This window comes from Engystomops pustulosus, chromosome 5 (assembly GCF_040894005.1).
Source record: "Engystomops pustulosus chromosome 5, aEngPut4.maternal, whole genome shotgun sequence".
Classification (NCBI taxonomy): Eukaryota; Metazoa; Chordata; class Amphibia; order Anura; family Leptodactylidae; genus Engystomops; species Engystomops pustulosus.
Genome location: NC_092415.1, coordinates 214,384,162 through 214,401,837, shown reverse-complemented (window position 1 = coordinate 214,401,837; position 17,676 = coordinate 214,384,162). Strand labels below are relative to the sequence as shown.

At 52.6% G+C, this 17,676-nt stretch overlaps 1 protein-coding gene across 3 annotated transcripts in view; it reads right to left on the bottom strand.

Moving 5' to 3' along the window:
* LOC140133898 (tubby protein homolog) overlaps positions 1–17,676 on the bottom strand; it is a 162,390-nt gene that overhangs the window by 111,408 nt on the left and 33,306 nt on the right. Inside the window, exon 1 of one of the 3 annotated variants that reach the window (XM_072154585.1) lies at positions 426–837. The exons of the other annotated variants lie outside the window; for them this stretch is intronic. Within the exon in view, the coding sequence (XP_072010686.1) occupies positions 426–457 (32 nt within the window). The 5' untranslated portion in view covers positions 458–837. Of the gene's footprint in view, positions 1–425; positions 838–17,676 lie in introns of those variants that run through there. 3 annotated transcript variants of the gene reach the window in all.

Here is a 17,676-nt window from a genome sequence, read left to right as displayed (position 1 = left end):
CAGCCCCGGAGGTAAGTGACAGCTCAGGAGGTAAGTGACAGCACAGGAGGTGAGTGACAGCCCAGGAGGTAATTGACAGTCCTGGAGGTAAGTGACAGCACAGGAGGTAAGTGACAGCCCCGGAGGTAAGTGACAGCACAGGAGGTAAGTGACAGCACAGGAGGTAAGTGACAGCACAGGAGGTAAGTGACAGCACAGGAGGTGAGTGACAGCCCAGGAGGTAATTGACAGTCCTGGAGGTAAGTGACAGCACAGGAGGTAAGTGACAGCCCCGGAGGTAAGTGACAGCACAGGAGGTAAGTGACAGCCCCGGAGGTAAGTGACAGCTCAGGAGGTGAGTGACAGCCCCGGAGGTAAGTGACAGCCCCGGAGGTGAGTGACAGTCCCGGAGGTAAGTGACAGCCCAGGAGGTGAGTGACAGATACCTGTAAGGAATCCAGTCAGCCTTAGAAGTCATTGCTCCTCAGAGCGCAGGGCCCGGACCTCCGGCACACGACACTGTGACCCGCAGAGACCCCCGGCAGCCCTGTGCCATGTGCCAGCAGCATCCTATAGAGCAGGAGGAGGAAGGAGTGCAGCGCAGCGCAGGATCTATCCCAGCAACAGCCTCATCCTGACTCCTCCAGCAACGAAACCTGCAGAGACGGATGCACCAGGAGGGACGGGGCCCTAAGCTCGCCTCTTGTCACATGTAGGGGCCCCTGGAAGCGGCTCAGCCTGCTGCAGCATGATGCTCAGACCCCTCCACCTGCACAGCGCTCAGAGCCTTCATATCATGAGATATTCCCCACAGCAGCAGCAGCTCCACATCAGCAGCAGAGACAACCCCCAGTGATGTCACCTGCCTGTCACCAGCTGCCTGCAAAACCCGAGATGGAGCAGCAGAGCTGTGCAGGAGCGCGAGACACTGCGGGGTGCACAGGAGATACAGGGGGGCAGTGCACAGGACATTATACAGGGGGGCAGTGCACAGGACATTATACAGGGGGGCAGTGCACAGGACATTATACAGGGGGAGCAGTGCACAGGACATTATACAGGGGGAGCAGTGCACAGGACATTATACAGGGGGGGCAGAGCACAGGACATTGTACAGGGGGGCAGTGCACAGGACATTATACAGGAGGAGCAGTGCACAGGAGATACAGGGGGGCAGTGCACAGGACATTATACAGGGGGGGGCAGTGCACAGGACATTATACAGGGGGGCAGTGCACATGACATTATACAGGGGAGCAGTGCACAGGACATTATACAGGGGGGGCAGTGCACAGGACATTATACAGGGGGAGCAGTGCACAGGACATTATACAGGGGGGCAGTGCACAGGACATTATACAGGGGGGCAGTGCACAGGATATTATACACGAGGGGCAGTGCACATGACATTATACAGGGGAGCAGTGCACAGGACATTATACAGGGGGGGCAGTGCACAGGACATTATACAGGGGAGCAGTGCACAGGACATTGTACAGGGGGGCAGTGCACAGGACATTATACAGGGGGGCAGTGCACAGGACATTATACAGGGGGGCAGTGCACAGGACATTATACAGGGGGGCAGTGCACAGGACATTATACAGGGGGAGCAGTGCACAGGACATTATACAGGGGGGGCAGTGCACAGGACATTATACAGGGAGGCAGTGCACAGGACATTATACAGGGGGGGCAGTGCACAGGATATTATACAGGGGAGCAGTGCACAGGACATTATACAGGGGGAGCAGTGCACAGGACATTATACAGGGGAGCAGTGCACAGGACATTATACAGGGGAGCAGTGCACAGGACATTATACAGGGGGAGCAGTGCACAGGACATTATACAGGGGGGCAGTGCACAGGACATTATACAGGGGAGCAGTGCACAGGACATTATACAGGGGGGGCAGTGCACAGGATATTATACAGGGGGGCAGTGCACAGGATATTATACAGGGGGGGCAGTGCACAGGACATTATACAGGGGGAGCAGTGCACAGGACATTATACAGGGGGAGCAGTGCACAGGACATTATACAGGGGGGGCAGTGCACAGGATATTATACAGGGGAGCAGTGCACAGGACAATATACAGGGGGGCAGTGCACAGGACATTATACAGGGGGGCAGTGCACAGGATATTATACAGGGGGGGCAGTGCACAGGACATTATACAGGGGGGCAGTGCACAGGACATTATACAGGGGGGGCAGTGCACAGGACATTATACAGGGGAGCAGTGCACAGGACAATATACAGGGGGGCAGTGCACAGGACATTATACAGGGGGGGCAGTGCACAGGACATTATACAGGGGGGCTGTGCACAGGACATTATACAGGGGGGGCAGTGCACAGGACATTATACAGGGGGAGCAGTGCACAGGACATTATACAGGGGGAGCAGTGCACAGGACATTATACAGGGGGCAGTGCACAGGACATTATACAGGGGGGGCAGTGCACAGGACATTATACAGGGGAGCAGTGCACATGACATTATACAGGGGGGCAGTGCACAGGATATTATACAGGGGGGGCAGTGCACAGGACATTATACAGGGGGGGCAGTGCACAGGACATTATACAGGGGGGGGCAGTGCACAGGACATTATACAGGGGGGCAGTGCACAGGACATTATACAGGGGGGCAGTGCACAGGACATTATACAGGGGGGCAGTGCACAGGACATTATACAGGGGGGCAGTGCACAGGACATTATACAGGGGAGCAGTGCACAGGACATTATACAGGGGGGCAGTGCACAGGACATTATACAGGGGGGGCAGTGCACAGGACATTATACATGGGGGGCAGTGCACAGGACATTATACAGGGGGGCAGTGCACAGGACATTATACAGGGGGGCAGTGCACAGGACATTATACAGGGGGGGCAGTGCACAGGATATTATACAGGGGGGGCAGTGCACAGGACATTATACAGGGGAGCAGTGCACAGGATATTATACAGGGGGTGCAGTGCGCAAGACATTATACAGGGGGGGCAGTGCGCAGGATATTATACAGGGGGTGAAGTGCACAGGACATTATAATGGGGAAGCAGTGCGCAGGATATTATACAGGGGGTGAAGTGCACAGGACATTATACAGGGGGGCAGTGCACAGGATATTATACAGGGGGGCAGTGCACAGGACATTATACAGGGGGAGAAGTGCACAGGACATTATACAGGGGGGCAGGGCACAGGACATTATACAGGGGGGCAGTGCACAGGACATTATACAGGGGGGCAGTGCACAGGACATTATACAGGGGGGGCAGTGTACAGGATATTATACAGGGGGGCAGTGCACAGGACATTATACATGGGGGCAGTGCACAGGATATTATACAGGGGGAGCAGTGCACAGGACATTATACAGGGGGGCAGTGCACAGGACATTATACATGGGGAGCAGTGCACAGGACATTATACAGGGGGGCACTGCACAGGAGATACAGGGGGGCAGTGCACAGGACATTATACAGGAGGGCAGTGCACAGGAAATTATACAGGGGGGCAGTGCACAGGACATTATACAGGGGGGCAGTGCACAGGATATTACACAGGGGGTGCAGTGCGCAAGACATTATACAGGGGGGGCAGTGCACAGGATATTATACAGGGGGAGCAGTGCACAGGACATTATACAGGGGGGGCAGTGCACAGGACATTATACAGGGGAGCAGTGCACAGGATATTATACAAGGGGGCAGTGCACAGGACATTATACAGGGGGGCAGTGCACAGGACATTATACAGGGGGGCAGTGCACAGGACATTATACAGGGGGGCAGTGCACAGGACATTATACAGGGGGAGCAGTGCACAGGACATTATACAGGGGGGGCAGTGCACAGGACATTATACAGGGGGGCAGTGCACAGGATATTATACAGGGGGGCAGTGCACAGGACATTATACAGGGGGGCAGTGCACAGGACATTATACAGGGGGGGCAGTGCACAGGACATTATACAGGGGGGCAGTGCACAGGACATTATACAGGGGGGCAGTGCACAGGACATTATAAAGGGGAAGCAGTGCACAGGACATTATACAGGGGGGGCAGTGCACAGGACATTATACAGGGGGGCAGTGCACAGGATATTATACAGGGGGGCAGTGCACAGGACATTATACAGGGGGACAGTGCACAGGACATTATACAGGGGGAGCAGTGCACAGGACATTATACAGGGGGACAGTGCACAGGACATTATACAGGGGGGCAGTGCTCAGGACATTATACAGGGGGGCAGTGCACAGGACATTATACAGGGGGGGCAGTGCACAGGACATTATACATGGGGAGCAGTGCAAAGGACATTATACAGGGGGGCAGTGCACAGGAGATACAGGGGGGCAGTGCACAGGACATTAAACAGGGGGCAGTGCACAGAACATTATACAGGGGGGGCAGTGCACAGGACATTATACAGGGGGGCAGTGCACAGGACATTATACAAGGGGAGAAGTGCACAGGACATTATACAGGGGGGCAGTGCACAGGACATTATACAGGGAAGCAGTGCACAGGACATTACACAGGGGGGCAGTGCACAGGACATTATACAGGGGGGCAGTGCACAGGATATTATACAGGGGGGGCAGTGCGCAGGACATTATACAGGGGGACAGTGCAAAGGACATTATACAGGGGGGCAGTGCACAGGACATTATACAGGGGGGCAGTGCACAGGACATTATACAAGGGGAGCAGTGCACAGGAAATTATACAGGGGGGCAGTGTACAGGACATTATACAGGGGGGGGGCAGTGCACAGGAAATTATACAGGGGGGCAGTGCACAGGACATTATACAGGGGGGCAGTGCACAGGACATGATACAGGGGGGGCAGTGCACAGGACATTATACAGGGGGCAGTGCACAGGATATTATACAGGGGGGCAGTGCACAGGACATTATACAGGGGGAGCAGTGCACAGGACATTATACAGGGGGGGGCAGTGCACAGGACATTATACAGGGGAGCAGTGCACAGGACATTATACAGGGGGGGCAGTGCACAGGACATTATACAGGGGGGCAGTGCACAGGATATTATACAGGGGGGCAGTGCACAGGACATTATACAGGGGAGCAGTGCACAGGACATTATACAAGGGGAGCAGTGCACAGGACATTATACAGGAGGGCAGTGCACAGGATATTATACAGGGGGGCAGAGCACAGGACATTATACAGGGGGGGGGCAGTGCACAGGACATTATACAGTGGGGCAGTGCACAGGACATTATACAGGGGAGCAGTGCACAGGAGATTATACAGGGGGGGCAGTGCACAGGACATTATACAGGGGGGGCAGTTCACAGGACATTATACAGGGGGGCAGTGCACAGGATATTATACAGGGGGGCAGTGCACAGGACATTATACAGGGGGGCAGTGCACAGGACATTATACAGGGGGGCAGTGCACAGGACATTATACAGGGGGAGCAGTGCACAGGACATTATACAGGGGGGGGCAGTGCACAGGACATTATACAGGGGAGCAGTGCACAGGACATTATACAGGGGGAGCAGTGCACAGGACATTATACAGGGGGGCAGTGCACAGGACATTATACAGGGGAGCAGTGCACAGGACATTATACAGGGGGGGCAGTGCACAGGACATTATACAGGGGGGGCAGTGCACAGGACATTATACAGGGGAGCAGTGCACAGGAGATTATACAGGGGGGGCAGTGCACAGGACATTATACAGGGGGGGCAGTGCACAGGATATTATACAGGGGGGCAGTGCACAGGATATTATACAGGGGGGGCAGTGCACAGGACATTATACAGGGGGAGCAGTGCACAGGACATTATACAGGGGGAGCAGTGCACAGGACATTATACAGGGGGGGCAGTGCACAGGACATTATACAGGGGAGCAGTGCACAGGACATTATACAGGGGGGGCAGTGCACAGGACATTATACAGGGGAGCAGTGCACAGGACATTATACAGGGGGGCAGTGCACAGGACATTATACAGGGGGGCAGTGCACAGGACATTATACAGGGGAGCAGTGCACAGGACATTATACAGGGGGGCAGTGCACAGGACATTATACAGGGGGAGCAGTGCACAGGATATTATACAGGGGAGCAGTGCACAGGACAATATACAGGGGGGCAGTGCACAGGACATTATACAGGGGGGCAGTGCACAGGATATTATACAGGGGGGGGCAGTGCACAGGACATTATACAGGGGGGCAGTGCACAGGACATTATACAGGGGGGGCAGTGCACAGGACATTATACAGGGGAGCAGTGCACAGGACAATATACAGGGGGGCAGTGCACAGGACATTATACAGGGGGGGCAGTGCACAGGACATTATACAGGGGGGCAGTGCACAGGACATTATACAGGGGGGGCAGTGCACAGGACATTATACAGGGGGAGCAGTGCACAGGACATTATACAGGGGGGCAGTGCACAGGATATTATACAGGGGAGCAGTGCACAGGACATTATACAGGGGGAGCAGTGCACAGGACATTATACAGGGGGAGCAGTGCACAGGACATTATACAGGGGGGGCAGTGCACAGGACATTATACAGGGGGGTAGTGCACAGGACATTATACAGGGGGGCTGTGCACAGGACATTATACAGGGGGGCACTGCACAGGAGATACAGGGGGGCAGTGCACAGGACATTATACAGGGGGGCAGTGCACAGGACATTATACAGGGGGGCAGTGCACAGGACATTATACAGGGGAGCAGTGCACAGGACATTATACAGGGGGGCAGTGCACAGGACATTATACAGGGGGGCAGTGCACAGGACATTATACAGGGGGAGCAGTGCACAGGACATTATACAGGGGGGCAGTACACAGGACATTATACAGGGGAGCAGTACACAGGACATTATACAGGGGGGCAGTGCACAGTACATTATACAGGGGAGCAGTGCACAGGACATTATACAGGGGGGCAGTGCACAGGACATTATACAGGGGGAGCAGTGCACAGGACATTACACATGGGGGGCAGTGCACAGGATATTATACAGGGGGGCAGTGCACAGGACATTATACAGGGGAGCAGTGCACAGGACATTATACAGGGGGGCAGTGCACAGGACATTATACAGGGGGGCAGTGCACAGTACATTATACAGGGGGGCAGTGCACAGGACATTATACAGGGGGGCAGTGCACAGGACATTATACAGGGGGGCAGTGCACAGGACATTATACAGGGGGAGCAGTGCACAGGACATTACACATGGGGGGCAGTGCACAGGATATTATACAGGGGAGCAGTGCACAGGACATTATACAGGGGAGCAGTGCACAGGACATTATACAGGGGGGCAGTGCACAGGACATTATACAGGGGGGGCAGTGCACAGGACATTATACAGGGGGGGCAGTGCACAGGATATTATACAGGGGGGGAGTGCACAGGACATTATACAGGGGAGCAGTGCACAGGATATTATACAGGGGGTGCAGTGCGCAAGACATTATACAGGGGGGGCAGTGCGCAGGATATTATACAGGGGGTGAAGTGCACAGGACATTATAATGGGGAAGCAGTGCGCAGGATATTATACAGGGGGTGAAGTGCACAGGACATTATACAGGGGGGCAGTGCACAGGATATTATCCAGGGGGTGAAGTGCACAGGACATTATACAGGGGGGCAGTGCACAGGATATTATACAGGGGGGCAGTGCACAGGACATTATACAGGGGGAGAAGTGCACAGGACATTATACAGGGGGGCAGGGCACAGGACATTATACAGGGGGGCAGTGCACAGGACATTATACAGGGGGGCAGTGCACAGGACATTATACAAGGGGGGCAGTGTACAGGACATTATACATGGGGAGCAGTGCACAGGACATTATACAGGGGGGCACTGCACAGGAGATACAGGGGGGCAGTGCACAGGACATTATACAGGGGGCAGTGCACAGGACATTATACAGGGGGGGCAGTGCACAGGACATTATACAGGGGAGCAGTGCACAGGATATTATACAAGGGGGCAGTGCACAGGACATTATACAGGGGGGCAGTGCACAGGACATTATACAGGGAAGCAGTGCACAGGACATTACACAGGGGGGCAGTGCACAGGACATTATACAGGGGGGCAGTGCACAGGACATTATACAGGGGGGCAGTGCACAGGACATTATACAGGGGGGCAGTGCACAGGACATTATACAGGGGGGGCAGTGCACAGGACATTATACAGGGGGGCAGTGCACAGGACATTATACAGGGAAGCAGTGCACAGGACATTATACAGGGGGGGCAGTGCACAGGACATTATACAGGGGGAGCAGTGCACAGGACATTATACAGGGGGGGGGTAGTGCACAGGACATTATACAGGGGGGGCAGTGCACAGGACATTATACAGGGGAGCAGTGCACAGGACATTATACAGGGGGGCAGTGCACAGGACATTATACAGGGGGGCAGTGCACAGGACATTATACAGGGGGAGCAGTGCACAGGACATTATACAGGGGGGGCAGTGCACAGGACATTATACAGGGGGCAGTGCACAGGATATTATACAGGGGGGCAGTGCACAGGACATTATACAGGGGGAGCAGTGCACAGGACATTATATAGGGGGGGGCAGTGCACAGGACATTATACAGGGGAGCAGTGCACAGGACATTATACAGGGGGGGCAGTGCACAGGACATTATACAGGGGGGCAGTGCACAGGATATTATACAGGGGGGCAGTGCACAGGACATTATACAGGGGAGCAGTGCACAGGACATTATACAAGGGGAGCAGTGCACAGGACATTATACAGGAGGGCAGTGCACAGGATATTATACAGGGGGGCAGAGCACAGGACATTATACAGGGGGGCAGTGCACAGGATATTATACAGGGGGGCAGTGCACAGGACATTATACAGGGGGGCAGTGCACAGGACATTATACAGGGGGGCAGTGCACAGGATATTATACAGGGGGGGCAGTGCACAGGATATTATACAGGGGGCAGTGCACAGGACATTATACAAGGGGGGCAGTGTACAGGACATTATACAGGGGGGGCAGTGCACAGGACATTATACAGGGGGGCAGTGCACAGGACATTATACAGGGGAGCAGTGCACAGGACATTATACAGGGGGGCAGTGCACAGGACATTATACAGGGGGGGCAGTGCACAGGACATTATACAGGGGGGGCAGTGCACAGGACATTATACAGGGGAGCAGTGCACAGGACATTATACAGGGGGAGCAGTGCACAGGACATTATACATGGGGGCAGTGCACAGGATATTATACAGGGGGGCAGTGCACAGGACATTATACAGGGGAGCAGTGCACAGGACATTATACAGGGGGGCAGTGCACAGGACATTATACAGGGGGAGCAGTGCACAGGACATTATACAGGAGGAGCAGTGCACAGGACATTATACAGGGGGGCAAACACAGAACATTATACAGGGGGAGCAGTGCACAGGACATTATACAGGGGGGGCAGTGCACAGGACATTATACAGGGGGGCAGTGCACAGGACATTATACAGGGGGGGCAGTACACAGGATATTATACAGGGGGGCAGTGCACAGGATATTATACAGCGGGGGCAGTGCACAGGATATTATACAGGGGGGGCAGTACACAGGATATTATACAGGGGGGCAGTGCACAGGATATTATACAGGGGGGGCAGTGCACAGGATATTATACAGGGGGGCAGTGCACAGGACATTATACAGGGGGGCAGTGCACAGGACATTATAGAGGAGGGCAGTGCACAGGACATTATACAGGGGAGCAGTGCACAGGACATTATACAGGGGGGCTGTGCACAGGATATTATACAGGGGGGCAGTGCACAGGATATTATACAGGGGGGCAGTGCACAGGATATTATACAGGGGGGCAGTGCACAGGACATTATACAGGGGAGCAGTGCACAGGACATTATACAGGGGGGCTGTGCACAGGATATTATACAGGGGGGCAGTGCACAGGACATTATACAGGGGGGCAGTGCACAGGACATTATACAGGGGGGGCAGTGCACAGGACATTATACAGGGGAGCAGTGCACAGGACATTATACAGGGGGGCAGTGCACAGGACATTATACAGGGGGGCAGTGCACAGGACATTATACAGGGGGGGAAGTGCATAGGACATTACACAGGGGGGGCAGTGCACAGGACATTATACATGGGGGCAGTGCACAGGACATTATACAGGGGGGGCAGTGCACAGGACATTATACAGGGGGGCAGTGCACAGGACATTATACAGGGGGGCGGTGCACAGGACATTATACAGGGGGACAGTGCACAGGACATTATACAGGGGGGGCAGTGCACAGGACATTATACAGGGGGGGCGGTGCACAGGACATTATACAGGGGGGCAGTGCACAGGACATTATACAGGGGGGCAGTGCACAGGATATTATACAGGGGAGCAGTGCACAGGACATTATACAGGGGAGCAGTGCACAGGACATTATACAGGGGGGGCAGTGCGCAGGACATTATACAGGGGGGCAGTGCACAGGAGATACAGGGGAGCAGTGCACAGGACATTATACAGGGGGGCAGTGCACAGTACATTATACAGGGGGGGCAGTGCACAGGACATTATACAGGGGAGCAGTGCACAGGACATTAAACAGGGGGGGCAGTGCACAGGACATTATACAGGGGAGCAGTGCACAGGACATTATACAGGGGAGCAGTGCACAGGACATTATACAGGGGGGTAGTGCACAGGACATTATACAGGGGGGCAGTGCACAGGACATTATACAGGGGGGCAGTGCACAGGACATTATACAGGGGAGCAGTGCACAGGACATTATACAGGGGGGCAGTGCACAGGACATTATACAGGGGGAGCAGTGCACAGGACATTATACAGGGGGGCAGTGCACAGGATATTATACAGGGGGGGCAGTGCACAGGACATTATACAGGGGAGCAGTGCACAGGACATTATACAGGGGGGCAGTGCACATGATATTATACAGTGGGGCAGTGCACAGGACATTATACAGGGGGAGCAGTGCACAGGACATTATACAGGGGGGCAGTGCACAGGACATTATACAGGGGGGCAGTGCACAGGATATTATACAGGGGGGCAGTGCACAGGACATTATACAGGGGGAGCAGTGCACAGGACATTATACAGGGGAGCAGTGCACAGGACATTATACAGGGGGAGCAGTGCACAGGACATTATACAGGGGGAGCAGTGCACAGGACATTATACAGCGGGCAGTGCACAGGACATTATACAGGGGGGCAGTGCACAGGATATTATACAGGGGGGGCAGTGCACAGGACATTATACAGGGGGGCAGTGCACAGGACATTATACAGGGGGGGCAGTGCACAGGATATTATACAGGGGGAGCAGTGCACAGGACATTATACAGGGGAAGCATTGCACAGGATATTATACAGGGGGAGCAGTGCACAGGACATTATACAGGGGGGGGCAGTGCACAGGATATTATACAGGGGGAGCAGTGCACAGGACATTATACAGGGGGGGCAGTGCACAGGACATTATACAGGGGGGCAGCGCACAGGACATTATACAGGGGGGCAGCGCACAGGACATTATACAGGGGGGGCAGCGCACAGGATATTATACAGGGGGAGCAGTGCACAGGACATTATAAAGGGGAAGCAGTGCACAGGATATTATACAGGGGGAGCAGTGCACAGGACATTATACAGGGGAGCAGTGCACAGGACATTATACAGGGGGGCAGTGCACATGATATTATACAGGGGGGCAGTGCACAGGACATTATACAGGGGGAGCAGTGCACAGGACATTATACAGGGGGGCAGTGCACAGGACATTATACAGGGGGGCAGTGCACAGGACATTATACAGGGGGGGCAGTGCACAGGACATTATACAGGGGGGCAGTGCACAGGACATTATGCAGGGGGCAGTGCACAGGACATTATACAGGGGGGCAGTGCACAGGACATTATACAGGGGGGGCAGTGCACAGGACATTATACAGGGGGAGCAGTGCACAGGACATTATACAGGGGAGCAGTGCACAGGACATTATACAGGGGGAGCAGTGCACAGGACATTATACAGGGGGAGCAGTGCACAGGACATTATACAGGGGGGCAGTGCACAGGACATTATACAGGGGGAGCAGTGCACAGGACGTTATACAGGGGGGGCAGTACACAGGACATTATACAGGGGGAGCAGTGCACAGGACATTATACAGGGGGGGCAGTGCACAGGATATTATACAGGGGGAGCAGTGCACAGGACATTATACAGGGGGGCAGTGCACAGGACATTATACAGGGGGGGCAGTGCACAGGATATTATACAGGGGGAGCAGTGCACAGGACATTATACAGGGGAAGCAGTGCACAGGATATTATACAGGGGGAGCAGTGCACAGGACATTATACAGGGGGAGCAGTGCACAGGACATTATACAGGGGGGCAGTGCACAGGACATTATACAGGGGGGCAGTGCACAGGATATTATACAGGGGGGGCAGTGCACAGGACATTATACAGGGGGGCAGTGCACAGGACATTATACAGGGGGGCAGTGCACAGGACATTATACAGGGGGGCAGTGCACATGATATTATACAGGGGGGCAGTGCACAGGACATTATACAGGGGGGCAGTGCACAGGACATTATACAGGGGGGGGCTGCTGGGCTGGTTATGTGATGCGAATGTTACCAACAACACGCACCGCACACAGCAGTGTGAGGCCACGCCTCCAGTGCACTTGGAAAAGCTACAATCCTGGAATACAAATTCACATTTTACAGTCCAGCTGGTATTTACAAAATCTTCCGTTTGTGGAGACCCCTGAGTATAATGTTTGGGCTCCTCCAGGGTGCGGGGGGCATTAGGGAGACGCGGCTTTGTGTAAGTGAATGAAGTGATGCTGCGTGTTGTCATGGCGACTCTGGCGTTCACAATCGTCATGACCGGACATCGATCTGTGCTCATAAGACGAGTATCAACAGAATAAATATTAATCCCCCCCCCAATATAATCGCCGTATAACTCCCCTCCCCCCCGGGGAAGCCCAAGTTACCATTACACTAGATACAGCAATATCAGAGAGACAGGGTCGTGTCTGCCATTAGGCACCGGGTCCCAACAGCTGTCGCCCCCTTCCCGGGCGAGAGGGTGTAAGCCCCACCTCCTAGACAAAATACTCTGGGGGTGAATGTCGGCCGGACCTCTCAGCTCCCGGCCCCACTGCAATCCATCCACATAGATGTACTGTCATCATATGATGCACGTGGGTATGTTTTATTATTATTACTGACTATTAGATACTGGGGGCAGCACTGTGACTACTAGGGGCAGCACTGAGACTGCTAGGAAGGATAACTGTGACTACTGGGGGACAGCACTATGACTGCTGGGGGCAGCACTGAGACTGCTGGAGGCAGCGCTCTGACTACTGGGGGCAGCACTGTGACTACTAGGGGCAGCACTGAGACTGCTAGGAAGGATAACTGTGACTACTGGGGGACAGCACTATGACTGCTGGGGGCAGCACTGAGACTGCTGGAGGCAGCGCTCTGACTACTGGGGGCAGCACTGTGACTACTGGGGAGGATAACTGTGACTACTGGGGACAGCACTGTGACTACTGGGGAGGATAACTGTGACTACTGGGGGACAGCACTGTGGATATTGGGGGCAGAACTGTGACTACTGGGGGCAGCGCTGAGACTACTGGGAACAGCACTTTGACTACTAGGAGGATGACTGTGGGTTCTAGGGACAGCACTGTGACTACTGGTGGCTGCACTGCGATAGTGTATATATATATATATATTAGATTAGCACTTTGTCCATGAGGGGCAGTACGGTGACCACGGGTGCAGCACGATGACTACCGGGGACATCCCTCTGACTACTGATAGGACAGCACTGTGACTACTGGGGGCAGCACTATGAGTACTAAGGTCACTGTGGCTACTGGGAGCAGCACTGTGGCTACTGGGAGCAGCACTGTGAATAATTGGGGCAGCATTGTGACTACTAGGGCCAGCACTGTGACTACTAAGGAGAAAAGTGACCACTGAGGTAGCAGTTACTACTGGGCAACACTGGCTACTGGGGGCAGAAGTGACCATTCGAGGCAGCCTTGTGATTGCAGGAGGCAGTACTGGGAACTGGGGACTGCATTATGACTACCGGGGAAACACTGGCTGCTGGAAGCAGTGTTGTGACAACAGGGGGCAGCACTGTGACTACTAGGGGGAACAGTGACTACTGGGGGAGGATGGTGACTTGGACTATTGGCTACTGCAAACAAGCACTGTGACTATTAGCAACTGGGGCAGTGATGACTGAGGGCAGGTGTTGTGACTAGTGGCTACTTGGGTCGAGTGCTGTGACTAATGGTTATTTTGAAGGCAGACCATATGACCACTGACTACTATGGGGCATATTGTGAATATTGGCTACTTGGAGCAGGTATTTGCTATTGGCACGGGCTACTGGGGGCAGCACTGTGACTATTGTCTTTTGTGGGGCCTTACTGTTACCCCCCTTCAGCCTCCCCCTCTTCTTGGGCTGGAGGAACCTCTGCAGGAGACCATGGTCCAGAGTATTCTCCTTGGGCTCCCCTGATCTCTCCTCAGGCCCGAACCCCTTAGCTCTCACTGTCTTCATATCCAGGAGCTCCTTTACCTCAAAGTCATTGGTGGATTCAGCCTCAGGAGCAGGAGGAGGCACTTCAGGATGACTATAGAGAGAGACGTGGAAGGAGTTGGGGAAGCGCATGGAGGGAGGAAGGCGATGTTTATAAGCCACAGGATTTATGCACTTCACCCCCTCAAAAGGCCCCAGAAAACGTGGTCCAAGCTTGTAGCTGGGGACTTTCAGCCGGACTTATCTGGACGAATGCCACACCCTGTCACCCGGACAGAAGACGGGAGGAGACCAGCGCTTCCTATCGGCCTGGGTTTTGATGTGAGCAGACAGTAGAGATAGACCTGAGGTCCTGCAACAACCCTTCCACCGCAGTAACATCCAAGGGAATGGACAGAGGAAGAGGAGGGCATGGAATTCGTCCGTAGACAATGAAGAACGGGGCAGCGCCAGCAGAGTCAGAGTCTAGGGAGTTATAGGAGAACTCTGCCCATGGCAACAAAGTCAACCAGTCGTCCTGAGACCTATATACTATCTATGGGGGGTACTGGCTGTATATACTATCTATGGGGGGTACTGGCTGTATATACTATCTATGGGCAGTACTGGCTGTATATACTATGTATGGGGGGTACTGGCTGTATATACTATCTATGGGGGTACTGGCTGTATATACTATCTATGGGGGTACTGGCTGTATATACTATCTATGGGCAGTACTGGCTGTATATACTATGTATGGGGGGTACTGGCTGTATATACTATGTATGGGGGGTACTGGCTGTATATACTATGTATGGGGGGTACTGGCTGTATATACTATCTATGGGCAGTACTGGCTGTATATACTATCTATGGGGGTACTGGCTGTATATACTATCTATGGGGGTACTGGCTGTATATACTATCTATGGGCAGTACTGGCTGTATATACTATGTATGGGGGGTACTGGCTGTATATACTATGTATGGGGGGTACTGGCTGTATATACTATGTATGGGGGGTACTGGCTGTATATACTATCTATGGGCAGTACTGGCTGTATATACTATCTATGGGGGTACAGTACTGACTGTATATACTATCTATGGGGGTACTGGCTGTATATACTATCTATGGGGAGTACTGGCTGTATATACTATGTATGGGGGGTACTGGCTGTATATACTATGTATGGGGGTACTGGCTGTATATACTATGTATGGGGTACTGGCTGTATATACTATGTATGGGGGGTACTGGCTGTATATACTATCTATGGGGTACTGGCTGTATATACTATCTATGGGCAGTACTGGCTGTATATACTATCTATGGGGAGTACTGGCTGTATATACTATCTATGGGGGGTACTGGCTGTATATACTATGTATGGGGGGTACTGGCTGTATATACTATGTATGGGGGGTACTGGCTGTATATACTATGTATGGGGGGTACTGGCTGTATATACTATGTATGGGGGGTACTGGCTGTATATACTATCTATGGGGGTACTGGCTGTATATACTATCTATGGGCAGTACTGGCTGTATATACTATCTATGGGGGTACTGGCTGTATATACTATCTATGGGGGTACTGGCTGTATATACTATCTATGGGCAGTACTGGCTGTATATACTATGTATGGGGGGTACTGGCTGTATATACTATGTATGGGGGGTACTGGCTAAATATACTATGTATGGGGGGTACTGGCTGTATATACTATCTATGGGCAGTACTGGCTGTATATACTATCTATGGGGGTACAGTACTGACTGTATATACTATCTATGGGGGTACTGGCTGTATATACTATCTATGGGGAGTACTGGCTGTATATACTATGTATGGGGGGTACTGGCTGTATATACTATGTATGGGGGTACTGGCTGTATATACTATGTATGGGGTACTGGCTGTATATACTATGTATGGGGGGTACTGGCTGTATATACTATCTATGGGGTACTGGCTGTATATACTATCTATGGGCAGTACTGGCTGTATATACTATCTATGGGGAGTACTGGCTGTATATACTATGTATGGGGGGTACTGGCTGTATATACTATCTATGGGCAGTACTGGCTGTATATACTATCTATGGGGGTACAGTACTGACTGTATATACTATCTATGGGGGGTACTGGCTGTATATACTATCTATGGGGAGTACTGGCTGTATATACTATGTATGGGGGGTACTGGCTGTATATACTATGTATGGGGGTACTGGCTGTATATACTATGTATGGGGTACTGGCTGTATATACTATGTATGGGGGGTACTGGCTGTATATACTATCTATGGGGTACTGGCTGTATATACTATCTATGGGCAGTACTGGCTGTATATACTATCTATGGGGAGTACTGGCTGTATATACTATGTATGGGGAGTACTGGCTGTATATACTATGTATGGGGGGTACTGGCTGTATATACTATGTATGGGGTACTGGCTGTATATACTATGTATGGGGGGTACAGGCTGTATATACTATGTATGGGGTAATGGCTGTATATACTATCTATGGGGTACTGGCTGTATATACTATCTATGGGGTACTGGCTGTATATACTATCTATGGGGGGTACAGGCTGTATATAATATGTATGGGGGGTACTGGCTGTATATACTATGTATGGGGGGTACTGGCTGTATATACTATGTATGGGGTACTGGCTGTATATACTATGTATGGGGGGTACTGGCTGTATATACTATGTATGGGGAGTACTGGCTGTATATACTATCTATGGGGGGCACTGGCTGTATATACTATCTATGGGGTACTGGCTGTATATACTATCTAAGGGGTACTGGCTGTATATACTATGTATGGGGGGTACTGGCTGTATATACTATCTATGGGGGGCACTGGCTGTATATACTATCTATGGGGGTACTGGCTGTATATACTATCTATGGGGTACTGGCTGTATATACTATCTATGGGGGGTACTGACTGTATATACTATGTATGGGGGGTACTGGCTGTATAT